This window comes from Apis florea, unplaced genomic scaffold (genome assembly GCF_048593485.1).
Source record: "Apis florea isolate Af1SG1 unplaced genomic scaffold, ASM4859348v1 contig_1615_pilon, whole genome shotgun sequence".
Classification (NCBI taxonomy): domain Eukaryota; kingdom Metazoa; phylum Arthropoda; class Insecta; order Hymenoptera; family Apidae; genus Apis; species Apis florea.
Genome location: NW_028256416.1, coordinates 4,231,971 through 4,259,960, shown reverse-complemented (window position 1 = coordinate 4,259,960; position 27,990 = coordinate 4,231,971). Strand labels below are relative to the sequence as shown.

At 21.5% G+C, this 27,990-nt stretch overlaps 3 protein-coding genes and 1 long non-coding RNA gene across 7 annotated transcripts; 2 read left to right on the top strand and 2 right to left on the bottom strand.

The window, feature by feature from the left end:
• Positions 1-44: 44 nt before the first annotated feature.
• Positions 45-14,209, bottom strand: Gyg (glycogenin 1). Of its 2 annotated transcripts, XM_086914488.1 has the most exons (8): positions 14,069-14,209; positions 8,017-8,152; positions 7,584-7,758; positions 7,193-7,482; positions 6,939-7,119; positions 3,715-3,918; positions 3,467-3,575; positions 45-2,092 (listed from the first exon to the last, which is right to left on the bottom strand). In XM_086914488.1, exons 1-8 carry the CDS (start codon positions 14,073-14,075, stop codon positions 750-752), a joined length of 2,445 nt encoding a protein of 814 aa, XP_086770614.1. In that variant the 5' UTR covers positions 14,076-14,209; the 3' UTR covers positions 45-749. The 2 variants fall into 2 exon arrangements, with proteins under 2 accessions (XP_086770614.1, XP_086770568.1); XM_086914442.1 differs by lacking the exons at positions 6,939-7,119; positions 7,193-7,482; positions 7,584-7,758; positions 8,017-8,152; positions 14,069-14,209 and adding an exon at positions 4,497-5,637.
• Positions 14,210-14,510: 301 nt separating this feature from the next.
• LOC147658836 (uncharacterized) lies at positions 14,511-15,465 on the bottom strand. Its single transcript, XR_015294168.1, has 2 exons — positions 15,036-15,465; positions 14,511-14,958 (listed from the first exon to the last, which is right to left on the bottom strand). It is a non-coding gene; the product is annotated as an uncharacterized LOC147658836 (long non-coding RNA).
• On the top strand, positions 14,888-27,400 carry LOC100865526 (guanine nucleotide exchange factor DBS). 3 transcript variants are annotated; one of them, XM_003690277.4, is made up of 16 exons: positions 14,888-15,274; positions 20,593-20,688; positions 20,854-20,968; positions 21,036-21,126; positions 21,196-21,426; positions 21,484-21,743; positions 21,888-22,122; positions 23,209-23,403; positions 23,473-23,649; positions 23,715-23,900; positions 23,969-24,304; positions 24,405-24,722; positions 24,818-25,015; positions 25,078-25,286; positions 25,358-25,556; positions 25,629-27,400. In XM_003690277.4, exons 1-16 carry the CDS (start codon positions 15,103-15,105, stop codon positions 25,854-25,856), a joined length of 3,246 nt encoding a protein of 1,081 aa, XP_003690325.1. In that variant the 5' UTR covers positions 14,888-15,102; the 3' UTR covers positions 25,857-27,400. The 3 variants fall into 3 exon arrangements, with proteins under 3 accessions (XP_003690325.1, XP_012347308.1, XP_086770344.1); XM_012491854.3 differs by lacking the exon at positions 14,888-15,274 and adding an exon at positions 16,454-16,593; XM_086914218.1 differs by lacking the exon at positions 14,888-15,274 and adding an exon at positions 20,269-20,355.
• Positions 16,456-19,692, top strand: LOC105736601 (uncharacterized). Its single transcript, XM_031918087.2, has 4 exons — positions 16,456-16,593; positions 17,145-17,368; positions 17,779-17,975; positions 18,154-19,692. The coding sequence occupies exons 3-4, from the start codon at positions 17,823-17,825 to the stop codon at positions 19,156-19,158; spliced, it is 1,158 nt and encodes a 385-aa protein (XP_031773947.1). The 5' UTR covers positions 16,456-16,593; positions 17,145-17,368; positions 17,779-17,822; the 3' UTR covers positions 19,159-19,692.
• Positions 27,401-27,990: the final 590 nt, after the last annotated feature.

Genomic DNA, 27,990 nt, shown 5'->3' with positions numbered 1-27,990 from the left:
TAAAATAGATTATTTTTAAATGATAATAAATAAAACTATATATCTTTTGATTTTAATAAATGTATTTAAACACAAATGTCTGACAATTTTTTAAAAATTTATGTGATGATAAAATGATTGCATATTATATATGTTACGTGTATATGTATAAATATAGATACAAATTGATACATATAAAATGTATAAATATATAATTATTTTTTATAACATTTTTTGACAAATTGTTTTGTAAAGATATTTTTTGTGCACTTTTATTAAAATAATATATATTTTAAGTTAATCAATCACAGCTACTCATACATACGTTACTAAATAAGTTGAAGCTAATATATGAGTAAAAAATTAGTTAAAACACATTAAAATAATATTATTATAATAATTATACAAAAAATTATTTCTTCAATTGTATTAATTTCATTTCAATATATGTAAACAAATAGATAGGGAAGTAATATAAAAAAGTTTTATTTAGTACTGACATATAATTAAAAAAAGGACATATGTAATGTAATAAAATATATATAAATTACGAAACAAAATATTATATTAAAATATAATATTTAACAAAATTTCAAAATATTCAAACAAATATCAAATCTGTAGGTGATACTATTTAGAATATATTAAAAATATAAAAAATTAGAAAAGACTAGTGAGTATCACCTTTCATTCTTTTTATAATTTCTAGAGTTGTTAAACTTTCATATAAAGTATTTAAATAATTATTGTCAGTTTTTATGATATAATTACTATTCTATATCTGATTTTTTAATAACCAATTTTGCAGCTATAGTTTTCACTTTTCTTTTAGGTGGAACTGGAGTTAAATCAGAAGTGCTAGATGTTGGAATTTCAGAAATAGTAGCATCAGTAGAAGTTTTTTGTGATGATTTTATACCTTTTTTAACAACTTTTAAAGTCTTTTTTTGTTTATTAAAAGAACTGCTGTCTACTATATTATCATCTAGTCCTTCTTCTGATTTTAATTTTTTCTTTTTTACTATCTTCTTTGTTATTTTTTTTTCAGTATCATCATCAATTGCTTCTACATGTTCTCCTATTGATACTGATTTTTCTGTAGATTTTTTTATCTTTTTTATTAATTTCTTTTGACTTGTTGAATCAAATTGTCCAGTTTCTTTAATACTTGTTGAAGGTGAAGAATTTAATTCTTTTATTCTTAAAGGTCTAACTGGAGTTTTGTTTAATGTTTTATTTGTTTCATATTCTGATTCTGTTTTATTTAATTTCATTGCTTCTTTTATACAATATTCACTTGTTTTTCTTTGTTGTTCTGTTTGTTTTTGCATTAATTTCTCTGGTATTTCAAAGTTATTTGAAGATAATGTAGGTATTTCTTCTTCAAATTGAGGTTGAATTTGTTCTATTGTCAATGAGATTTCTTTTGGTTTTATTGACAATTTGCTTAATTTATTGATAGCATCAATATTTTTTACATTTGTGATATTATCTAAATTTAATTTCTCTTTACTTTCTATGAACTCTATTGAATCATTAATATGTATTTTATTTTCTGTTTCTGTTAAATGAACTGGTGTAATTATAGAAGAAAGAACTTCTTGCGATATTATTTGAGAATCTAACACAGATTCTTTTGGTTCCATTTGTAATACAGATTCTGCAACTTGAATCGGAACAGGGCTAACTGTTAAAATTTCAGATGCAGTTAATAATTCTTTTGCATATTTTTCATCTCTAATATCTGGTTGATTCATTTGATGAATATCTGTGGTAATTTTAAGATCTTTATTCTGTAATTTGTTTTTTAATTCTTTTGTTGAAATAATTATTTTCTGTTCTCCAATTGAACAAGATTGATTTAAATCAGACGATACTATAGGTACACTAGTCTGTTGTGAAATTTTATTTAATAATTCAGTTGTATTAAGTTCTGTTATTTCTTCATGAGATGTTTGTACAGAAAGGTTTGTTGCAGGAAAATCTATAAATGTATTATTTCGTGATTTTCTTGAAATATCATCTTCACTCTTTTGATTTTCCAATAATTTAGGTACATTTGTGGTAGGAACATTATTAACTAGAGATTCTTCAGTATGACTGTTTGTTTGAGCTAAATAAAAAAAAAAATTATATTATATTTACATATATATAACAATTTACAAAAATGCAATTTAATGTATTTCTTGCTTACATTTAAATTTTATTATCTTAACAAGATATTTAATAAAAATGAATTCTACATAAACGTAAAAATGATGTGCAATATTAGAAATATGATATTTATAAATGATATTTTATCTGTTTAGTTATTTTTTTTAATACATAAGATATATCTGAAAAATAATTTTAATTCTACTACAAAGATGATTATAAATGAAACTGTTATTGCAAAAGTGCTCTTATAAAATGCTGTTTAATACAACAGATATTTTTTTAAATTAATTTAAAGCATATGGAATATAAAATTAGTATTTTTATTGCATCATACAAGCTTAAAAATGCAATGATAAAAAAAAAAGGTTATAAAAATATCATGCACATAATTGTTATTTTAATTTTTAGTGCAATATTATATATTAAATATATACCAAGCTTAAGGTACTTTTGTTATTAATATAAATAAATCACATATATGCAATACAAAATCAAAACATTTTTTATAAATTATTCTAAAGAATTTAAAATAATCTTTCAAAGAATAATTTAAGAAAAAAATTATATTTATATAAACATAAAATTTTATGTTTTACATTTCTTTAACTTATAAATTAAAGAAATTAAAATCATATATAATATTAGAATATTATAAAAAATATGATTTATTATAAAATGATATAATTTTTATGATGCAAGTTTTAACATATAAATGTGCTTGTTTAGTTATATATCACAAACTTTTTTAATTTATTTATAATTCGCGAATTTATGATGATGCGAGTTCTCAAAATATTTACCCCATTAAAGCAAAATGACATTACAAGACGTAGCAATGCTATGGCGCCAGGATCTGTTAGTTGCTGTCCTCCGTTCCTGTTTCAAACACTTAAACTTGATAAACTGTATAAAAAACATATTGTTTCATTTGTTTAAATTATGTCAAAATTTTGCATATATTATTAAATACAATTTGATTGTGTTCAAATTAAATTCCTATAAAAAATCTCCATTTTCATGAGTGTGAATGCCACATGCTGTATTAAAAGGGAATAGGGAGAAAATAAAAGTGCAAAGCATCTTTATAAAAACAGTTAATTAATGGCTTTACGAGCACTTTAATTTTTAATTTTATATGTATATAGTTTACATTATCAAGATTTTATTGTATGAAACCAATATTTTGAATTCTTCCTACTTTTATATAATAATTGTAATTATTATAGAGTAAAAATTTATTAACTTTAAAAATTGTTTTTTTTTATTTTTAATTAAATAATTTTTGCAATCATAAAATATTTATAAGAAATAATACAAAAATAATACATACCGGTTCTTTTATCCACTTCATCTGTAGACTTGATAAATTGAGTAATTTCAGCAGATTTAATAAATTCATCAGTTTCATCAATTGTAGTTTTGACAGACTTTTGTATTTCCTAAATCATATATTATATTTTTGAATAATATATTATATATTATATAATATATATAATATATAATAATATATTATATATTTTTGAATAAATTTTATTTTCCAATTTTATTTTGATTTATTATTATTACTCAATTAATTACTTTAGGAGGAGATGGTAATCGTGGAGGTGCAAGAGCAAGAGTTTCACAAATTTTTTTCCAAATATTATCAAAACTATCTCGACCCATATAGTCTATTTGACCTTGTTCCCAACTTTGTTTCCGCATATGTTCTTCTAATGCAATTTGTTCAGAGCTTCTGGGTTCACCTAATGTCATTTGAGCCAAGGCACCAGCAAGACCAGCCTATAGAATCAAAAAAAGTTATTCTATTTAAAAATTTACAATATAATAAAATTAAAAATATAAAATATAAGAATATAGATTAAAATTATCAGTGTTACATTCATAAAAATTACCTTACATAATTATCATATATAATAATGAGACTCTGTATACATATAATGCATATACCACAAACATGAAACAACACACAAATTTAATAACACAATAATAAAAATAGATCATATAAAATCATAATTTTATAAAGTTATTTTTAATAATTATTATTTTCTAAAATCATTTTCTTTTCTTTATTATAATATAGAAAATATGGAATAATATAGAAGAAAATAAACGTGAACTAATAATATTAGTATTATAAAAATACTATATAAAATAAAAAATATTTATATAGGCAACTATATTAAAGCTGCAAGTAATGTCCCAAAAACTACTAAATATACAAGCAATATATTTAAAATTACAATGCAAATGCTAAAGCAATATAATAAATGAATTTTTAAAAATATAAATAAAATTCTTTAAAAAAACAAATTTTAATTTTAAATTTAAAAAAAAAATATGTGGGAATAATTACTTACATTTGAATTATTTAGATCATCCATTATATGTGGATCAGATTGCGTTGCTACATTGTGGAAATCTATACAAGGTTTGGAATCAGGATAAGGATTAGTAGATATTAATGTTCGTTTGTCTGTAACGTTCATATTTTCATTTTGTGCAATATTTTGCTTAATTAAAACATTATTCTGATAAGTTATATTATTTAGCATAATATAATGTTGATCATGAATAATGTTGACATCTAGAGAATTGCAAGTTTCATTTTTTTGTTCATGATGTTGAAAATGTTTATTATTATCGAGCATTTGATAGTAATGATCATGATGATCTCTATAAAGTTTATTATGTAGATGTTTTACTTCTTCTGACAATGATTTATTAATATTATTAGAAGAATGTTGATAAGTATGTTCATAATTAATATATTGTTGTTTTGTTTCTTTTGGTAATATATTATTATTATTATTATTGTTATTATTATTGTTGTTGTTCTTATTATTATTATTATTATTATTATTATTATTATTATTATTATTATTATTATTATTATTATTGCAAGTTTTTTGAGAATTATATTGATAGTTGACAGATTCATGTTGATATTCATTCGAATGATGATTTTGTACAGGTATATATTTTTTTATATTGTGTTCAAGTTGGAAATAATTTGGTTGTATATTTATAATAGTTGTATTATCAGAATGAGAAAATGAATGTCGTTTTTCAATTTTATTGATAAATTGATTAGATTCTTGATTTTGATGATATTGAGTATGCAAAGAAAAAATATGTTCATTATATTGTTGATTATGATTCCCTATTAATTCCCTATTTTTTTTTGGAGATGATTCATGAGTCTGTTGAACAGACTTTATGTGACTAAATTGATCATTTAATACAGATACAGGTGAAGAGTTGTTTACAGAATAATACTGTTGTCTTTCATTATTTTCTGTTTTATAAATAACTGAATTATTTTGTACATAATAATTTTCCCATGGATCTTGAAATTCTGAGAAATCTGGTAGTTCTAGATATATGTCATTTTGTGTTTTGTCTTGTATGTCTGTACAAATGGGATTTTTTGGAACATAGGATTCAAAAAACATAGGAGAAAATTCGTGCCAAATTGGTGCCAATGTGCTGGTAGCCTATACAAGCATCATGCCAAAACAGAAAAATGCACATTCAATTGGTTAGTGGGAAAACTAATTTAACAGTGTCCATTTTTCTAATTAAATTTGATAACAAATAGTATTAAAAAGTAATTATAGAATAGCATTTTTAGCAAACTTAAAAATTTATATATTTATTTATGTTTTATAAATAAAAAAATAAAATATAATTTACATATTATACTTACATTCTAATACAAGTTAGGACACTATTGCAACTACTACAATAATTACATAAAAAATATATATATATATATTTATAGAAGAAAATAGTGAATGTTATAAATATATGTATAAAGGGAGAGAAAAAATGGACACTGATCTAAAAAAAGATTACAAAAAAAATGAAGTTAAAATATACTAATAGCTGTAATATTTTGACAATTTATAACATTTAATGATATTCTACAAACCTTTTTTAACTTTTATATTTTTAGACATAACTTTTTTTATATATATTTTTATATATATTTATATAAATATACATCATGTCATATGTATACAATGTAATATATGTGTGTATATATATATATATATATATATATATATATATATATAATTTTAATTCAGCTATTAATATTTAAATGAAAAAGTATATTAATATGAAAAATTATAAATATATTTTAATAAATGTAAAATTATAAAATGCCATTCTTAAATGTAATAATATATTTGTAATAAAAATATTTGTAACTAATTATTTAAGTACTAGTTCTTAAATGATCAAATATCTATTTCTAATTCTATTTGAAATAATTACATGCACATCAAATTTTAAAAATTTAAGTCTTTCTAAAACTTCTAAAACTAAAGGATTAATAAAGATTAAAAAATTAAATTTTTTAAAAATCTCTTAAAATACTTATTAATATTATAAAACATTAACTTTTATATACATTATAATAATACATTTTTATTATGTATAATATATACAATTTTAATTATATTTTATCAAGCATATTTAGATATGCATGATTATGTTTTTTTTAAGATGTTATCTATTTATCTATTATTTCAATTCAGAAAATTTTTACAATATAAATGATATAATACTTTAACAAGAGCAATATATAAAAGCATAATATATAAACCTTACCTGTTTTCTTATAAACTATAAACAATAGCAAAACTTATAAAAAAAATAAAAAAGAAATAAAAAATTTAAAAAATTTGAGAATATTGTACAAATGTTAAATTCTATAATTTTAAACATTTATAAATTATATATTAAATTCAATGACATCATAAATTGATTAAGAAAAGATTTATTAAATAACTCACCATTACAGGTGATAATTGAGAATGCACTTTTTCACAAAATATATTCCACCATAATTGTAATAATGGTTGCAAGTGTGTAGAACCCATTGGTGGTTGAACAACACCAGTTAATGTGTCAAAATACTGTAACCATGGTTTTGTAATACCAATAAAATGAATTATTCTAACATCATCTCCAAACCTAACAAGCAATATATATTATTTTATTTTTGTTTATGTTATTCCTTATATTAATAACAAATATATTTTCTTACTGCTTGAATGCAGGTAGATAAGAGTATGTAGCAGTAGAACACATATTATAAATAAATGGCAAATGTTTAGAAATATCTTTTCTAGCCCAATCACTGAAATACATATTCAATAATCCTTGGTCACCACCATCAAATGAACCTTTAGCAGCAGCAAATGCAGTAATAGAAGCAAAAGTTTGTTGGGATGGTCTGTATACAAATACACCAGAATTGAAACAATCAGGCCAACCCACATCAGGAGCAGCAGATAGTTCTTCTCTTTCAAATAGTTCATCACAATTTCTGACAACCTAAAATATAAGCAATATAGAAATTAAAAAACTCAAAATTCTTTTGAAGAGAAAAATACAAATAAATTTTATGATTAAAATATATTATTTTATAAACTTACAAGTGTATCTGCATCAAGAAACACACACTTTTCATATTGAGTCAATCTCCAGCAATGAAGTTTAGTGAATGTAATACCTAATTCTGGTCTAGCTAAAAGTGCCAAATTAGCTTCATCTTTTGAATCAAGTACATTTACTTCCATTACTACAGAAAAGATTCCTGAAAGTTTTTCCCTACAATTGAAATTAATATTTTAGTTATATAATAATAATAAAAAAATGTAAATGAATCATTAATTTTATTATATTATTATAAATTATAAATTGCATTTAATTTATAATATGAATAATATATAAATATATTTATAAACTATTTTTTTGTTAAAAAATATTTGTAATTTTTTTATTATATATGTACATATATGCACACGCACATCTATTGACAAAAATCATTTTAATCATATTAATGAAAATCATTTAAATTTAGCTTACCTCATTATCTGCGTTACTCCAGGGGTAATCAAAACAGCCAATTCATATTTGGTACCAACTCGATGTAAAGAATGTGCCAAAACTAAAGCTCCCAAGGAATAAGCATCATTGGTAGCTAATGTAACCCAGGCATATCCTTAATTAAAATGAAAATTAAATTATTATCAAAAATAATTAATTAGTTAAATAGTTAAAAAATAATTGATATTATTTTTTCATAGTGTGTATATATATATATATATATATATATATATATATATATATATATATATATATATGTTGATAATCTTATTATTCATTGTATTTTGCATGTAAGTTGATAAGTCATGCATGAAATGAATAATTCGACATTGAAGTATTGATTGTTGAATATTCTTTGATGTTACATCATTAAGTAGTTAAAATTGTTAGATTAAGTAAAAAATGCATTTTAATATATTTAATAATAATATTCTAAAGATTGCTAGTATTATTAATACTATTACATTTCTTTATTTCTTTAAAAAAAAGAAATTATTATGTAAATACAAAAAGGATTCTAATTATCTAATGTAATTATAATATACAATATATAATTATAAATAATATAAATAGGAATAAGAATAACTTCGAATTGGAATAATTTTTCAATTTTTTATACTTACAGATTTAACTTAGAGATTTATATATATATATATATATATATATAATAATTATATATAATATAATAATATATATATATTAATATTTATAATTATATTATAAATTAATATTTATATAAATGAATATATTATATTTTTCAGAAAATATTAAACTTAATTCCAGAAGCACAGAAAATATGCCTTGAATCTCTAATACGATAAAAATAGAGGAGGATGCACATATCAGAGATTCATTTGATCTAAATAGATGAACTTAAATATGTTCAACTTGTTTTTCAGCAATAAGAAATCCAACGTTACCGTTTTATTTATAACCCTTTCTATTTCTATTTCGTAAATGTCATCACTTACTTTGTTCTAGTTAGTTGATGAATTTTAAGAAATTTGATTCTTAATTGAAAATAAATAATATTTTTATTTATTTATTTAAATAGTATTTTTATTCCAACAATATGAAAAAAAAATATAAAACTTAATTATACATTATAAAAAAGAAAACATTTTACTACGTTCTTATATAATAATTAGTTATAACTTTTCCGTTTTTCTAAAAAAGTATTTTTAATTTTTTAAAATTTAAATATATTAATATATTTAAATTATAATAATATATTAAATATATTAATATTTAAATTTTACCTAATAAATTATTGAATATTATTAACGTCCATATTTTTTTTAAAGACAGAATTATAATAAAGAAATATTATAATATATATTAAAATATATATTAATATATTAAAATATTAAAATATTATAAAATAATAAGAAATATCTTTATATTTTTTATATTTATTTTATATTTTTTATATTTATTTCTTGCTTCTTCAAGAAAAAATTATTATTTGAATAAAATTAATATCTATGAAATAATTTTATATATATAGGAGCATTAATTAGCGAATTAATTATTTGAATAAATTTATAAATAAATACTTAATAATTAATTGTTATCTAGAAATATTCATTTAAAAGCATAATAATCAATATAACAAAATAATAAAATTCAATCAATTCATAATTTACTACGCAATATGTTTCATGAAACGAAAAGTAGTTTCATGTAGTTAAATCATATACGTAATAATTCTAGAATTATTCTCCCCTTCTTAAGCCTTGAAAATATACCGTTCACGTTTCTGGAAAGCGTTATACGTATCAACATTGAATGAGATATTAAGTTTCCTGCGTTAAGTAGATTTTATGAGATTATCATTATAATCATAGGAGAGATACTTTCGCAAAATATTGTCATTTAATATGATGAATTGAAATTCTTCCAATAAATAATTATTGACATTAATTACATTATTATTAAATTATATTAATTAGAACCAATATCAATTGATTATCGATTATATATAATTCAGCAATAAATATAATTTGCATATTTAATTATATTATAATATAAATATTAATTCCATTATCAATATTATAAATATTATTTTTTAAATCTGAATTTTATTATAGATTTATTATTATTATTATTATAGAGTTATATAATAAAAATCGTTTATATATATAAAATATTTAATATTTTTAATATTCATAAAAAATGGAATAAGAGAAATAAAACTAGGGTTGTTTCAATTATTATCTATTTCGGTATTAGTTGGTGTTAATTTAAATTACGCGATTAACAGTTTCTTATCAAATTCATGAAATATTTAATAGCGTTTCAGAGTTATTGTGAGTAACATTGATACGATTTCGCAATTTATCGCGTGATTTCTTAAATATCCAATTTATAGAATATCATTATTAATATTTTTATCTATTACAATTGAGAATTTTCACGAAAGTGAAATTACAAAGAAATTCTTAATGAAATTAAATGTAAGAAATATAAAAAGAACTATAGGTCATGAATATAGAAAGAAAGAGAATAGATATAGAAGAAAAGCTCGGATTTCTATTACCATGATATATACTGAAACATAATGCGGTAGATTACATCAAATTTTTTTATAAATTTTAAGCAAAATATTTTATAAATCATTGTAAAATTGATAAAAGTTAATAATAAAAAAAATTTTTAAATTGAATGTAATTTAAATCATTATCATCTCAGTAAATTTATCTATAATATAAAATACACTATATATAGATTTAAATAATTATTAATAATATTTTTAGTCTGATTATATCAATTAATTAATTTTACAATAATATTAAAACAAACTTTTAATAATATTGAATAAAAATATTATTGTATTGAATATTTTTCTTATTTCTAATATTCATTTATTATTTCTATACGATATTTAGAAACATTAAGTATATTAATATTACTAATGTATATTAACTTGATTATTTCATCATTTGACCAAAAATAAATAAATTTGATCTAAGTTATAATAAATATGAAAATTAGATTCATTTTTTTGTAAGAATCTTATGAAAAAATTCTTATAATTTGTTATATTTATTTCGTTATACATAAATCTAAGATAGTTGATAATTATGATACATGCTAGTTTCAAGGCTTCTAACGTTCCTTGAATTTGGCAATGGTGATTCTTTATTTATTTCTGATGTGCCGACATTATTGCAAAGTAAAAAACATTTATCTTGAGTATGAGAAAGGTAGTGCTCGGCTTCTCGCATATTGTAATACGCAGACGAAACCCGAGAGGCAGAATGCCGGCGTCGTTGTGCCACACAGGTTTATATTTATACAAGCCGGCCAGCTTATAATAGCAATCCAGCCTCGCGTTTGTACAAAATGCATTCATATAGCTTGCCTTAGGTCAAGCACTTGTCTCTTAGGTCTGACCAGATTTCCTTATATAATCATACATCAAATATACGTCTACGAATCGACACTTTCTCCCACGTACTCTTTTACCGAATAATCCATTGTCATCTTTGCGCTTATCTTGGTACGATATTCATAAGATGTAATTTTCGATTACATAGTACTTTTAATTAGAATTTTTATGTGAATTTTTCGTATTACAATACCAGAGATCAAATTCTTTTGATTGAACTTCTGAGAGTTATAGATTTAAAATTTTAAGAATTCTTTTGGAATTTTAAAAAATGAAATTATCATATTTGATTATTAGTATCCATTGTTTGAATTTAATTTTATGAATTTATCTACGAATTGTGAAATTTTATGATTGGAAAAAAAATTTGTGAAATGAATTAAATTTGAATTAATCATTGTCTATAAGTAATTACAGATATCGAAAAATTTTTATGAAAAGTTCTTTGATTTAGTAAATGTATATTTACAAAAAATGAATTATATAAAAAAAATTTATACATATCTTGTAAATATATCTTGTAAAAAATAAATAGAAAAAAATAGTGAAAGTTAGTAGAAATTTAAAAAAAAAAAATAATTGAACAAAAAAATATAAGTTACTCTAGGAATTTTTAGAAATTATATAGGAATTTTTAATAATAAAAAAATTCAATTCAATGATCATATGACTAGATTATCAAGAATGTATAGATTTGATGAATGATTTTTATTAAATTCAATTTAGATAATTATTATTATTAATAATTAACTATTAATAACTTAATTAATATTTTAAATTATAATTAATTTTTTTAATGATTTCATATCCATAATAATTTGATTTTGTCAAATCATATTTTTATTTTTTCTTTCAAACATTATTGAAAAATGCCTCTAAATTAAATCATTATGTATTTCGTAAGAAAAATTCTGATCAAATAATATGTAGAATTAAAAATAAAAAAAAAGGAAGAGAGTTTCACACTTAATAGAAATTCATTCTATAAAAAATATGATTACAAATCATATAATTACAAATTAAGATGCACCTAAACTCTAAACGAACATTGTAATTTAAAATTCCGTCCACTCTAGACAAAGGTCAAGATTGAATCTATGTATAAAAATAGTGTACGACTATTTTGTACCGATCATAGTACAATGAACTTAACGATTTAAACTTTTGTTCTATTTTTAAGTTTCTACAACGATGTTTCTTTGCAATGCTTTTCTTGTAAAAATTGTATTCTAATATATTTCATAAAACATGAATTTCAAATAAAAAAAAATCCAAAAAAAATTTAATGCTAAATTTTGTTTATTCTTTGCAAATGAAGATTCCTTAAGCACATATCGTAGTTTGCGGATTACGTCATCATAACGCGTCGATCGATAAATGTATTAATATTAAGTAATCATTAGTTACCGAAATTTTCTATTCTAATACAAAAAAAAGATATTAAAACTAAAAATAAATATTTACACTAAAATAAAGATAATGAAACGCAAAAAATAACATCCTATTCTTTTAAATATAATATATATATATATATATATATATATATATATAATGTAATACGCGCGCGCGCGCGCGCGCCGCCTCTCTCTCTCTCTCTCTCTCTCTCTCTCTCTCTCTCTCTCTCTCTCTCTCTCTTTCATACATATATAAATAATATTAGTAGAAATAGATTTTTTACTAAATCAAACAAATTTTATCAGGTTCAAAATAAATATGAAGAGAGACGAGGTTTGGCAAAAAGCCGTAATTTCTCCCTACGACTGCTAAAAATAAACTAGTAGGAATTCAACAGTTATCTTATTTTATGCAAAAGAAATCTTATTTTTATAACGAAAAATAATAAAAAACGAATACATATAAATAATAAAATATTTCTTTATATTTATATTTTTATATTTATATTTCACATTTTAAGCTGATATGTATTTAAATATAATCTTTTATAACTTAAAATAATAATTTATGTATTTAAATATAATCTTTTATAACTTAAAATAATAATTTTTATGTAATATTAATATAATATATAAATTAATAATTATATATATAAAAACGATGTTTCTTTTGTTGAAATATTAAAATATTATAATTTAAAGTCTATATTTTAAATTTTAAAAAATATGACATATATTTATTTAATTGTGATCATATAAGAACATAATTATATTCTTTATTAAAAAAAATGATAATTTAATACATATTAATTTTAAAATAAAAATAATAAAATTATAAAGTACATATATCAAATTCGCGCCAAGTTTCTATTAGAAAGAAAAAAAATTCACGCATGCGTATAAAGAAAACATTGTAAAGCTGAGCGCGAATTGGACCGATTTTTGTGAAATAAATCAAAACGAGATAAATATAATTCAAGTTGTTAAACAGATATTATAAGAGAATAGTTTTTTCGAATGTAAACAATAAATTACATGATTACGATGAAATCAAAATATACACATTTTTATGCATTAAGAGGTTATTGTACATTCTCTATGGAAGATGTAATTCATATGAAGGTCATTAGGTCAAGACCGGTTACCGGCGACATTATCATACGTCCTAAATGAATTCTCAATGAATGTAACTTTTAAGCAAAATGTATGAAAAAAAATAAGATATATAAGTAAAAATTCAACTTACCACCCATGGTTTTAAAAGTTTTATTTCTTTGTCAATAGACTGATTTTATACACTCAACACTTGCTGTTGATCGCTAACAACTAACAAGAAGCGATACATCAGTACCCCCTAAGCGCTACAAAACAAGTGACGACTTGCGATTCTCCTTCCATGTCACGTCGTTCTCCCCACTTTTAATGTTATTTAGTACTTATTCTATATTATCGACTGAAGATTTTGCAGATATTATTACTACTACCATGAACAAAATACATGATAGATTTTATGATACATTTATTTTTATTTTAATATATATAGACATACTATTAACTATCTTATGATTTTAATATTCCATAATAGTTAAAATTCAAATTTTAAAACAATAAATATTTTGAATTGATAAATGATCGTGATCATTTTTTTAATCATTTTTGCATATATTTAACAAACTTATAATTTACAATTAAAAGAATTTATATTTAATTTTATTTTAAATTTGTTTACATAAAAATTTTACATAAAATTGTATATCTTTGATATATTGTATATCTCAATGTTATATTTTTCTCTATATCTAATAATATACTAGACAAATAAAAATTTTTATAAAATATGTAAAATATATAAAAAAACAGATAAAATAAAAAATATTTAATCATTTATCTTACGCATTGAATAAAAATTAAAATTATAATAAATAAATACAATATAACAGCATTTAATAATTTATATCATAAATCTGATAACTGTTCGCGACACCTGTCGCGAAAATACTGCAATAAACGATGCGTCGTTTAGTTCCGGGCGTTGCTCAACACAAACAAACATGCATCGTGTAGCGGGAGACAATACAATAGTGAACGAAATTATAGCAATTTGTTCGCTTGTGCGCTATAATTCTTTCAATTTTGCTGCAAAAAGTTTGACACCGTAAAATGTAGCTAATCCCTTAGAACGAAATCATCGTGACAGTTGGAAAACTGCATACCCATGAGATCAACTTCCATTTCCATCTCCAGCACGTTGACATTTACTGAGGAGTGGCGCGCAAAAAGATGGCTAGCTCGCCGACCAGTATTGAAAATCAAATAGACAGTTTTTTGGAACAGTTCAAACGCAGTGCCTCCCGCGCGATGGAGGATTCTCATAGATCTACTTACAATGCTTGCAGCAGTAGTATTAGTCATAGCCGGAGTGGAAATCTGGATCTTGAGATCTTAGAAGCTGGTAAGTTTTCAAAATCTTGTAATTTTAAAACAATATTTATTTATTATTGTTTTTCTTTTATCATATTTAGATTTTAATTATTTTTTATAATTTTTTCTAATATTTCATTTGTTACAAATATACTCTTTTAATTTCCTACTGTCAATTGATTTTTCGGGCGTTTCTTGTATATTTCGATGCATTTATTTTTTAACATTTATTTTTTAATATTGTCAATATGAATATATTTAAATTTAAATTTCTCTGTTTTTTTTACTATGATTATTATTAGTTACATTTACTATAGTTTTGTTTGATGTGCTTTATTATTGTAATATTATTATAATATATTAAGTTTTTTAATGTTACTAATATATATTTTTTGATTTAATTGTATATAATAATAAATATATATATTTTTTTAAATAGAATAATAATTATTTGATTATTTGTCTTTATAAATTAAAAACTATAATATATGTAAAGAAAAAATATTTTAAATTATATTTTATCTTTTAAAAATAATTTTTATTATGATTATATCGTATAATGAGAATATTTTTTAACATATATTAATATATATTAATAATTTTAAATGAATTTTTTATAATTTTTGAATACGTTTTCAAATCGATAGTAAAGTAATATCTTAATGAAATTATATGTACTTTAATTAAACACTTTGACAGTAACACGCTGCAAATCACGTGTAGTTGCCCCTCTTTAGCAATTGAGTCTTTTGTGATTGGTTGTTTCATCATGTCTTTGCCTTTATCATGGAGCATTATGGCGTTATATCTTTCTTAAGTTACGATAGAGGTCGTCGTCTGCTGTAGCTGTTTTATAGTGAGGATTGAGAAGTAATAAAGCCGTAGTATAAGATGTATTCAATAGACTCGTAAAAAAAAAAAAGTATTGAATCGATATATTATATTTATTTTATAATTATACATTTTGCATATAAAATATAGCAAAATTAATTTAATATTTTATTTTTGTGCGAAGTGAGAAGATTATAATTATTTTGAAATATAAACGTGTATAAAAATAGTTGAAAATATATTACAATATTCAAATAAGAAAACCGGCACCATTATGAAATTTTATTAAATTATTATATATGATGAAAATTAGAATGTATGGTGTATTAATAAAATAATTTTGTAATATAAAAATATTAAATTGTTACGTGAAGTGTTAATTTTAACAATAATATCGTGTAATATTTTGTAACATAAAAATCGAGTAGTGAAATAGAAAAAACAGCATGATTCTTCGACGAAAATCGGTGCATGGTTGCAATTGCCCCTGTCATCAGCATTGCTCAACGAAATGTACAGGTCTGAATTATACAGATTTTTTAATATTATCTAATTTATCATTAATTTCATAATCAGAATTGTAGACTATTTTATTTTCTTTTTGTGGTTTGAACTAAAAACAAATTATTGATTTATGGGAATATCTGATTTATTTATATGTTAGCCATAGTTATGTTATAAATAATCAATACCATAATTATAAATTTCTAATATAATTTAATTTGTTTAACAATTTGTTATGAACTTCAATTTCATATTATATAACAGATGTCTGTACAGTATTAAAATATATGTACATCATATGAACATTGTACATATATTTAACATGTCTCAAAATTTTCACTATTTAAATATGTTTAAATGTATCATGAATTGAAACTAAAATGAATTATTTTTTAAATATTTAATATATAAATTTTACGCAATGTCCTCTATATAATATTTAACATAAATGACGTTTGTATAATGTGATGATTCAATGCAATAATAGATTTTTCTTGATTTTAAATTTTTAAAATTTAAATAAATTACTTAACAATATTTTTGTTTTATTAATATATATGAATAAGTGGAGATTGTTCCATTTATACGGGGCTGCTGTCGTTATCCCCTCCACGAAATATTAAGAACTATATAGATTCGCAAATCATTGAACGTGCTTTATAATGTTAACCGGTATTTGGATTTATGAGAAATTATTATTATGACAGCATATATTTTCAAATGTGGCATTTTTTAAAAGATATTATAATTAACTTCGTGAAAATAATTGTGAAGTTCAGTTAAAAAAAAGGTAAGTAAAATTTAACTTGCCACATACCATAAAAATGAAAAGCCATTGTTACGTGTAGCGATTCTCAACCATATCAATATCGAATATATTTTTTTAAATATAAATCAAAAAAAATATAAATTTTTATTTTTTTCTTCGTTATTTATATTATTTATTGAATTTTCTTTTATTGTTCTTTATTTTTGAAATACTTTTTTATTTTTTTAATAATTTTTATTAATAAATATATTTTAAATAAATATCATAATTATCATGAGTACATAAATAATATTATATCAACTGATTGTTTAGAATCTTTTTATTCGAAATTTTTATTATAATATTCTCTAAACATGATATTTAATTTATATTTTTAATTTTTCTTATTTCTATTTGTGTAAATTTATCATTGAAATATTATTGTTTACTAGAATACATAGAATAAGACATCTAACTGTATAATATTAAATGGAATATGGATACTAATTTATATGAAAAAAATGAGAAAAAAATGCAAACAGATGTATCTTTGCAAGATACTTTACATAATAAAAATCATAATTTAGAAGTATCTAATTGTCATTATATGATTAATGATGAGTTGACATACATACAAGCAAGAGAAAAGGTAAGTGAAATTATTTTAATCGTATAAAATAGATTATTTATATGAGAATACCAATATCAATATTAAATAACAATTATTTTTATAATTTTATATTAATATAATATTAAAATATGAATTTTTATGTTAATTATATATTTTTAATATTTTGCATAATATATAAAAGTTTTTTATATTATAGAAAATACATATGGATACAACAAGTAATATCAAGCCAAAGAAGAGAATAACAAAAATGAAGGTGAAGAAATATAAAAGTGAAGGAGAATCAAGTTATGAACCAACAAAATTAGAAGATAATCTAACTCAGGTATTGGAAAAATTTAAAAGAGGATGCGAATGTCAAGATGATCAGTGTTTTAAAGGTTTAAATCCTGAAACAGTATATCGTCACAGACTAAATATTGCAGAATTAACCAAAGCTGAACATGATATGTATTTAATGGGTGTTACTATGGCCTGTTTAACCAATCCATATGAGACAGCAAGACATACAGAACGACGTAGATTACGAGCACAATATGTATATCAGGGTAGAAGAGTTTGTTTAGATGCTTTTTTATATTTAGAAAACTGTACACATTATCAAATAAAACGAATTAGGAAACATTTAATGACCCATGGTGTCACTCCACGGGTTCATGGAAATCATGGAAAAATTCCACATAATACATTTTCATTAGATATTTATAAAATTGCTACAGAATTTTTAAAAAATTTTATTGAATTACAAGAAACAAAACAAAAGACTAAAGTTGCAAAAAATGCACAATTACATCTTCCATCAGATATTACTCGTAAAATAGTATATGATTCCTATATACAATATTGTAGAAAAATATCTCCTGATATAAAAATAATGGGATATTCAACATTTAGAAGATTTATGAAAGTCCAATTTCCACAAGTAAAATTTGCTAAATTAGAATTCATGGTTAGAAATCAAAATCAGAATCAAGGATATAATAAAATTGAGTTGGAGAAAAAAAATGGAACTAATGATGGAACATCTGAATCAGCAGAACTAATAACAGAGGGTAGTGCCTTATTACCTTTATTAATTGCTAGTAAAACAGGACAAAGTGATACTTATTTTTTAACACCAATTAGCAAATTACAAGATGGTATGAGTTATCAAATAACTACAAGTGGATTTCTAGTCAATAAATCATCATTACCTGTCTAAGATAAATAATATTAAAAAAAAAAAAGTCATTTATATTATTTAAGTACAATCATAAATATAATGTATATGAAAAAATATACATTTAAAAAATTATTTAAATAATATTTTAATCATTAGATTTTATATAATAAAATAAATATATTTTCTTCATATGTTTATATTGTCATTATTAAAATTATATGAAGTAAATTATTGAGTGTTCAAGAAATAACATATTAATATTTGTTTAATTATATTATTTATAAAATTTATAATTAATAATTAATTTATAAAAATTTATAAAAAGTTATTAGTTATTAAATATTTTATAAGATTATTCGTATTATTATTTTTCAATAAGGAAGATAAGTATTATATTTTTATGTAAAATTACATATTTCTATGCATATATAAAAAAATAGTTGAAAACAATAATTATAATTTATGTAATTATATTATATATTATGTAATTATATTATATTTACAATGATACTTACAATGTAAAACAGGTATGTAATAAATAATAGAAATAATAAATGATTTATATTTTTGCAATTTGATTTTTTTTTTATGTGTATAAAATACTGTGTATAAATAAATAACTTACACATATGTAAGTGAGTAATACAATAAATAAAATTAATTATTTTATTAAATACATATAATTAAATTCTAATATATGTAAACTTTAAGAATTTTTGCAAGAAACATTATTTGAAGAATCATGCAGTGTTTCTCAAATTATTTTTAAGATATATTATACATTAAATTAATATATTATTTTATATATTGTTAATTAAAATCATGTATCTTTTTATGAAAACCAAACAAAAATGAAAATTACACAAAAAATTATATTAAAAATTCAAATTATAAAATAAATTAATTTATAAATTAAAAAAAATATATATTTTTTACGATATTTTTAAATATAATATATTAATATATTCCTATTTTTTTAAATTTTGTTTTATATAAAACAATATTTTATAATTTATGTAATGATAATTTAAAATCATATATCTTTTGAGAGCCTTTTACTTTACAGTTATAGAAATATTGTAGGTACAACAGAAAACTGTAGTTTTAGTTAGTTGGAATCAAGGTCACATAAGTAAATATTGCATAAGTAATTATTTATATAATTAAATAATAATATCAATATAATATTATCAATATAATATAATATTATTAAAATATTTAAGTAATTTCATAATTGTAAGATTTAATAATCATTTTTGCCAGACATTATTAATATTTATTTATAATTTATTTATAATATAATTATTTATAAATATATTATTTCATTAATTTCTTATATTAAACATTATTTAAATATTATTATTAATTATTACTATAATATATACATAAATATAAATATTATAAATTATATATAATATTATTTTGTATTTTTAATTTTTAAATATATAATTCATTTAATTTTACATTTCATAGAAGATGTAGAGAGTATGACAGGTGAGATTGAAAATGGAGATTTGGCAATTCGGGATGTTGCAGACCTTCTTCAATCACAATATGCTATTATAGCAGGTAACATTAGATAAAAATTAATATTAGATAAATATTAGATAAAATTTAATCACATAATTTAAAATCAAATTTAATGCATTATTAAAAAATATATTTTATTAATATGTTTATTATTAATATGTTTATTAAATTTTTTAAATAATATATTTTGCATAATATGTTTAGGAGGAAAAACTCGAGAAGGATGTCCCATAATTACTTTTTCTGATAATGGTAATTTTCAAAATTTATCTGATTTGGATTATCAACGTCTCATGCTATATCTTACATCTGTACCAACGTAAGATTTTAATTATTATAAAATATTATATAAAAAATAATTTAAAACATTATTGGATAATTTTTAGATTACAAGAAGCTGATCTTGGATTTCATTTAATAATTGATAGAAGAAATGATAAATGGAACTCTGTAAAAACTGTATTATTAAAAATTTCTGTAAATATATATTCTATAAGTATTCAGAAATATAATAAAAGATTTTAATGTCATTATTTTATATTTTAGGGCTTTTTTCCTGGTTTAGTTCATGTAGCATATGTTTTACGTCCAGCAGGATTTTTACAAAAAGCTATTTCAGAAGTGTCAAATAAATTATTTAGAGAAGATTTTAAATTTAGAGTTATATTTTTAGCAAATATTGCTGAACTTCATGAATTCATAGATAAAGATCAACTAACTGAACAATTGGGTGGTACTTTGCCATATTGTCATCATACTTGGATACAAAACAGAATTGTAAGTAAAATAATGGAAATAATCATTTATTTAATTTAAATTATATTTTTTTTTCAGAGCTTAGAAAAATTTTCATCAATGACTCAAGACGTATCTTTCGCATTGGATTCTTTCACACGGCGCTTAGCCGAAATTGAATTTCCTAATAATACTGTTGCAACTACATCTTTATTATCTCAACAACAAGTAGAATATAATGAATTAAAAGAAGAAATTCTTAGTGCTGCAAGACATGGTGAAGCATTACTCGATAGTGTAAGACAATTAACTGGCAAAGGAACAGCTGATAGATTAGGAAATGTGGCAGCTATAGAAAGGTTAAAGATAATTTAACTTTACATAATAATTTTACATAATTTTATATAATAATTTTACTACTTAGTCACATTATAAAGTTTTGATTATTTTTTTATTTTTATCAACAAAAGAAGAATTAAAAATAAATTGTTATTTATTTTTAGATTACTTGTTCAGTTAGAAGAAACAGAACGTACTTTTGATTTATTTTGGACACATCATAGTTCTCGTTTGAGACATTGCTTAGCATTAAGACAATTTGAAGCTGATTTTAGAGAATTACAAGCAATATTAGATCAACATTTAAAAACTATAGAAGAAATGACGGAAGTAGGAGAAACTCAAGCAAGAGTTGAACAGTTACTTTGTGATACATCAGCATTTCAAAGAATATGTAGAGTATGTATTTATTTATATATATGTGTGTGTGTGTGTGTGTGTGTGAGTGTGTGCATATATGTGTGTACGCGCGTGTATGTGTATATATATATATTAGTTTATCATTAAAAGAATACTTTAAATTATAATACAAAGTAGCAAAAGTATATAATAAAAAATATCTTCAATAAAAAAATATATTTCCATATTTAAAATAAAAAAGGTAATTTAATAAATATTTTTAAATATATATATATATCTTAATATCTTAATCATATTATTTTCAATATATATAATACATATAATTATTGAAATTATAATCAAAGAAATATAAACTTGTTGAAAATGTTAATATTAATATTAATATTAATATCAAAGCTTTAAGATTGAGAATGTTCACAATGCACTAAGGCAGCAAGGTATAATATTCAAACCAGTAATATAAAATTTTAAAAATATTAGAATTATGACGCGTAATTAAAATAATATTTGTTATAAAAATAGATAACAAATTTTAATAGAAATTCTGGTTTGAATAAGTTTATATGTAGTTACACATACATATAATGCACATCATGCACAAATGTTATTTTGCACCGCTTTCCTCATTTTGTCGATAGTCCTATTTGTTGCATACCATGTGGATTTGGGTCTTGGTAAGCAATCCACTTAACAAAATACATATGTTTTCTAATAGATTTACATTTTCAAATATGATGATAATTTAGTATTTCAATTTTTTGATTCTATTTATTCTATTTTAAGATACAATAAAAATTTTTTATAACATGTTTTATAACATAAGTTTTATGAATTAAATCTCTATCAAATCTTCAATTATGTCAAATATATATATATTCAATTATAAAATTAAGAAATTATTCAATAAAAAATAAAAATATAGAGATTTAATTTATGTTTTATACTGGCATGATGGACTTTGAGAATGAATGTCATAGTTACTTTATTTGCACGTAAGATAGTATCTTTTTTAGAATATTTTTTTAAATCAAAAAATATCAATTGATAAAAACGTTTGATAATTGTTTGTAGTTTTTTTATTAATGTTATAGTTTTAAACATACATAAAATTAAATAAATTTATAGGGAGATATAGAACGAGCAGAAGAGGTAATATCTGCTGGTCAACAATTATTATCTGGAAGGCATCAATGCCCTACAGATGTTGTAGAACCAAAATGTGTGGAGCTACAAAGAATTTGCACTATTTTAAGTCAAAAATTGGAAAGGCGATTACATATGTTAACCAAATGTAGAGAACTCATGGAGCGTATAGATAAGGTATAAATATTTATATTTAAATTTATCTGAAAAAAAATCTATTTTTAAAATTCTATTTATTTGTGATAGGCAAATGCCTGGTGTACACGTGGAATAGAATTACTTGCATCACAAAACAACACAACACCACCTGATCAAGCACTTCAAGAATTACAAGAATTAATAGAAGCTGCTGAAGAATTTCATCATCCAAGATGTATTTTTCAAGATTCTATAATGCCAGAAACTAAGGCTCTTATTACTCAAGTATGTTTTTAAAGGAATAATCATTTATAAAGTTATTTTACTTATAAATATAATAAATATAATAGGTTTTACAAAGAATAGAAGATGTGTCTTTGATGTGTGATAAAAGAATAATGACATTAAAACAACAATTAATTAAACCAGCAAGACCAGTTCAAACTGTAACACCTGAACCAATTAAACCATTGCAATCACTGCCACAAATTGTTAAACCTGGAAGAATTCTTAAAAAGGCTAACACTATGCCAAAAGTAAATTATTATTTTATTTAATTTAATGTTTTTATCTATTATTTATTAAATTGGTTATATTCTTCTAGATGGAAATGAGTCCTATAGAAGGAGAATCTTCATCACCAGAAAGTGAATCTAAGGATATAGAAGCTTTACGTTTAAAACGTGGACATGTTTTAGCAGAACTAGTTGAAACTGAACGAATTTATGTTGCTGAATTAGGTTCTATAATCAAAGGATATAAAATGGAATTAACAAATGAAGGAATGACTCATTTAATACCAACAGTATTAATAGGCAAAGGAGATATTTTATTTGGGAACTTAGAAGATATTTACATTTTTCATGGAGAAACATTTTTAAAAGATTTAGAAAATTGTATTTCAAATACTGAACTTGTTGCATTATGTTTTGTACAAAGAGTAATTATTTATATTTATGTGTATATATATGTATAATTTTAATTAATTATTATATAAAATTTATTTAAATTTTTATATTATGAAATGTATTTACTTTTAGCGCGAAGTGTTCTTCAGATTATATAGTTATTATTGTCAAAATATTCCAAGATCCGAAAGACTACGAGAACAGATACAAAATGAACCACAATTTCTTGCAGCTTGTCAACAAAGACTTGGTCACAAATTACCTCTTGCTGCATATCTTTTAAAGCCTGTTCAACGTATAACAAAATATCAATTATTATTAAAAGATCTTTTAAAATATAGTGACGAACCATCCTGTTGCACTGAATTACAAGAAGCATTAGATTGTATGCTTGTTGTATTGAAATGTGTTAACGATAGCATGCATCAAACTGCAATTACTGGATTTGGTGTAAGTTTACTTTAAATTTATTAAATTTTTATTTTTATTTTGTCATTGTTATTTTTATTTAATAACATTATAATAAAAATGTATATTCTTTTTAGGGAGATCTAAATGCACAAGGTGAACTTTTATTGCAAGGTTCTTTCAGTGTATGGAGTAGCAGTAAACGAGAACGACTTCTCAGATTAAAACCATCACAGCGCCATATATTCTTATACGAAAAGGCTCTTATATTTTGTAAGCATAGTAAACCCCAAGCTCATAACAAAGCTACATATCATTTCAAAAGATATCTAAAGGTAACTTTTAACATTTCATATTTTTTATATCATATCTAAATGTATGATTCTGTTTTTACTAGATGTCACAAATTGGATTGACAGAATCAGTAAAAGGTGATGCAAGGCGTTTTGAAATTTGGTTACAAGGTCGTGCTGAAGTGCATACAATACAGGCATCTACAGTTGATGTCAAACAATCGTGGGTGCGTCAAATTAAAGGTGTTTTAATGTCTCAATTAGCTGAGCTTAAGGGAAAACAAAATTCTGCTCTCGGAAAAACAAATCATAAGTATATATTATTATTATTTATATGACAAATTAAAACTCTAATGATAATAATTTTTTGTAAAATGTTTGTAGACCTTTACGACAAACGATTTCGTGGGAAGCTCAAAGCAACATTTCAGGATCTTTAAGAACTCTTTCAGTTGATGGTAGCAGTGTTATATCACATATTACAGATGTTTCACAATTAACTGAAGATGATGTTGCATGGAGTTCAGAGAATAGTAATACTGATGATGAAGATGCTTTTAGTGAAAATCCTGGTCCTGCTCCTGTAAGTTTTATTTCTAATTAATTAAACAATTAAATAAGTAGTAATAAAGTTATAAATTTTATATCTAATTAGGGTGGAAGATATGTAGCATTAGCTGATTATTGCGCAGTTGGTCAATCAGAAGTTACAATGCATGAAGGAGATAATTTAGAACTCCTTAAAGTTGGATGTGCTGGTTGGTGGTTTGTAAAATTAATAAGCACTGGAATAGAAGGATGGGCACCAGCGGCTTATTTGGAACCAATAAATCGAAAAACATCGCGCAGTTCACAATCAGTTAATAGTCAAGAAACTATTTGAAATAGGCGTCTAACACACTAGAATTTCCTAGTGTGTTAGATTCATATCTATATTCAGTAAACAGTATCACTTGTTGAAGTGATTAGAAATAGCATTAACAATCATATATTGGAAAGTTTTGTAATACAAAGATATATATAATCAAGATTTCAAAAATTTTGCATAAAATATATATATAAAATTTGTTTTAAACTGTATAATATAGCAATATGTGCTTGATTAATTGATTAATCTGTGAATAATTACAATTATATATAATTTCTGAAATGAAACATTAGATTATGTAATCCATGATAAATTTTAAATAATAAGAAATCAGGGAATGAAAAAATGCATGAACTTTTTTACTAGATAAAGCATATTACGAAAAAATTTGTTCATGAAAGTGCTTTATGCAAGCAAATAAAATTTGCATTTAGATTTATTCTTACAAAGAGAACAATATTTATAGAAATATATAAAATATATTTATAGGAAGATAGATTAAAGAATATATGCACGCACACATATGAATACTTAAATTTACGTATAATATATTTGCTATAAGTTATATAGATTTCCATTCGACTTAATATATTCCAATATTGCAAAAAAATGAAATGCAATTATTTCAATTATATATTTTAATTATTACTTCCATAAATGTTATAAGAAATTCACAATGCAATTTGTAATATGAAATTTATCCATACTTATGATAATATTATATGCAAATATTTCAAAATTTAGATTAAATTTGGGATATTTTTATTTTGATAATTTATTAGCTATGCTTATAACATTTTTTAAATAACAAAGAACATGTACAAGAAAAAGAAATTAAATATATGTATTATTTATATTTTTTATTAAAATTATATAGGTACACGTATTACATATTTTTTAAATATATATAAAATTTATTTATAAATTTAATATATTATTATTGTATTATTTATAATATTTATTTATTCTTATAAATATATAATACAATATGAACTATTTCCAATATTAAAAAAACAAACTTAAAATATGTTTGAAGTATCGGAAATTGATTAAAAAGTCTTTAAAGTTAAAATAAGTAATCATTAAAATATTTATTTAATGATTTTGTAAATAAAAATTTAACAGTTCTTGTTATTAGCATAAGTCAAAAAAAACTATTAATAAATCTTTACAATCAAACAACTTTATATTAGTATATGATTTTAACTTAATAAATAGCTTATTATATATTTCGTTAAAATATTTAAAAACAAAAGATTATAAAATATTAAATAATATATATACAAATTTCCAAAATTATAAAAATTAACACCAAATATTGTGCAATATTTAATATAATAAACTTTAGAAATATATATATAATGTTCCAATAAAAAAAGCAATTTTAATAGAATTAATAATTCATTTCTTAAATATTTAATAATAATAAAATAAGTGTAATATATAATTTATACTGAAAATTTATATAGATGTGAAAGAACTGAATAAGAAATTGTTAAATATTAACATTTTTAATTTGTAGGTAAATGTGTGCAATAATTATTTTTATTTTATATTTATGTATATAATTGAAATAATAATTTAGTTACCTGAAAAATATTATTTAAATATAATTTATATATTATTTACATATAACAAAATTCTATTGTAATTATAAGATAAATATATATTGAGTACAAATAATTTATTTTAATACTATGAATATCACTAAATTCATATTATAATATATGACTATAAAATAAATATGATATTTAAATAATTTGAAAATAAAATTAATAATTACATTATTTTGTTAAGAAAATGTTCATTTTTGACCAAATGAAATGGTATCTTTCTTTCGTAAAATGAGACAAAAAACATAATTAATTTACACATAATAATGCTTTAATTTATTATATATTTTTATCTATTTATATCGACCTAATATTGATTAGCTATAAAATTTAATAGAATGAATATATTTTATTTGATGATCAATATTCAATTTGTTTGTTTTGCATATATATTGTTAATATTACGAGATATTTTGTATATTGAAATATAACATTAGTAAATGATAATAAAATTAAAAAAAATATGTTAAATATTTTTAAGAAAATATAGCTTTAAATTGATTAATTGTTATTTAATATAATGATGAATGTTATTT

What these genes read in the sequence shown, in the direction of transcription:
- Gyg (XM_086914442.1), bottom strand. Translation starts at nt 5,591, where the DNA reads ATGTTTTTTGAATCCTATGTTCCAAAAAATCCCATTTGTACAGACATA. An exon ending in ATGATCTAAATAATTCAAAT is followed by an intron (nt 3,919 to 4,496) that starts GTAAGTAATTAT and finishes TTGATTCTATAG; the next exon opens with GCTGGTCTTGCTGGTGCCTT. An exon ending in GATTACCATCTCCTCCTAAA is followed by an intron (nt 3,576 to 3,714) that starts GTAATTAATTGA and finishes TATATGATTTAG; the next exon opens with GAAATACAAAAGTCTGTCAA.
- LOC100865526 (XM_003690277.4), top strand. Translation starts at nt 15,103, where the DNA reads ATGGCTAGCTCGCCGACCAGTATTGAAAATCAAATAGACAGTTTTTTG. An exon ending in CTGTATTATTAAAAATTTCT is followed by an intron (nt 21,127 to 21,195) that starts GTAAATATATAT and finishes TTTATATTTTAG; the next exon opens with GGCTTTTTTCCTGGTTTAGT. An exon ending in CTCGGAAAAACAAATCATAA is followed by an intron (nt 25,287 to 25,357) that starts GTATATATTATT and finishes AAATGTTTGTAG; the next exon opens with ACCTTTACGACAAACGATTT.
- LOC105736601 (XM_031918087.2), top strand. Translation starts at nt 17,823, where the DNA reads ATGGATACTAATTTATATGAAAAAAATGAGAAAAAAATGCAAACAGAT. An exon ending in ACATACAAGCAAGAGAAAAG is followed by an intron (nt 17,976 to 18,153) that starts GTAAGTGAAATT and finishes TTTATATTATAG; the next exon opens with AAAATACATATGGATACAAC.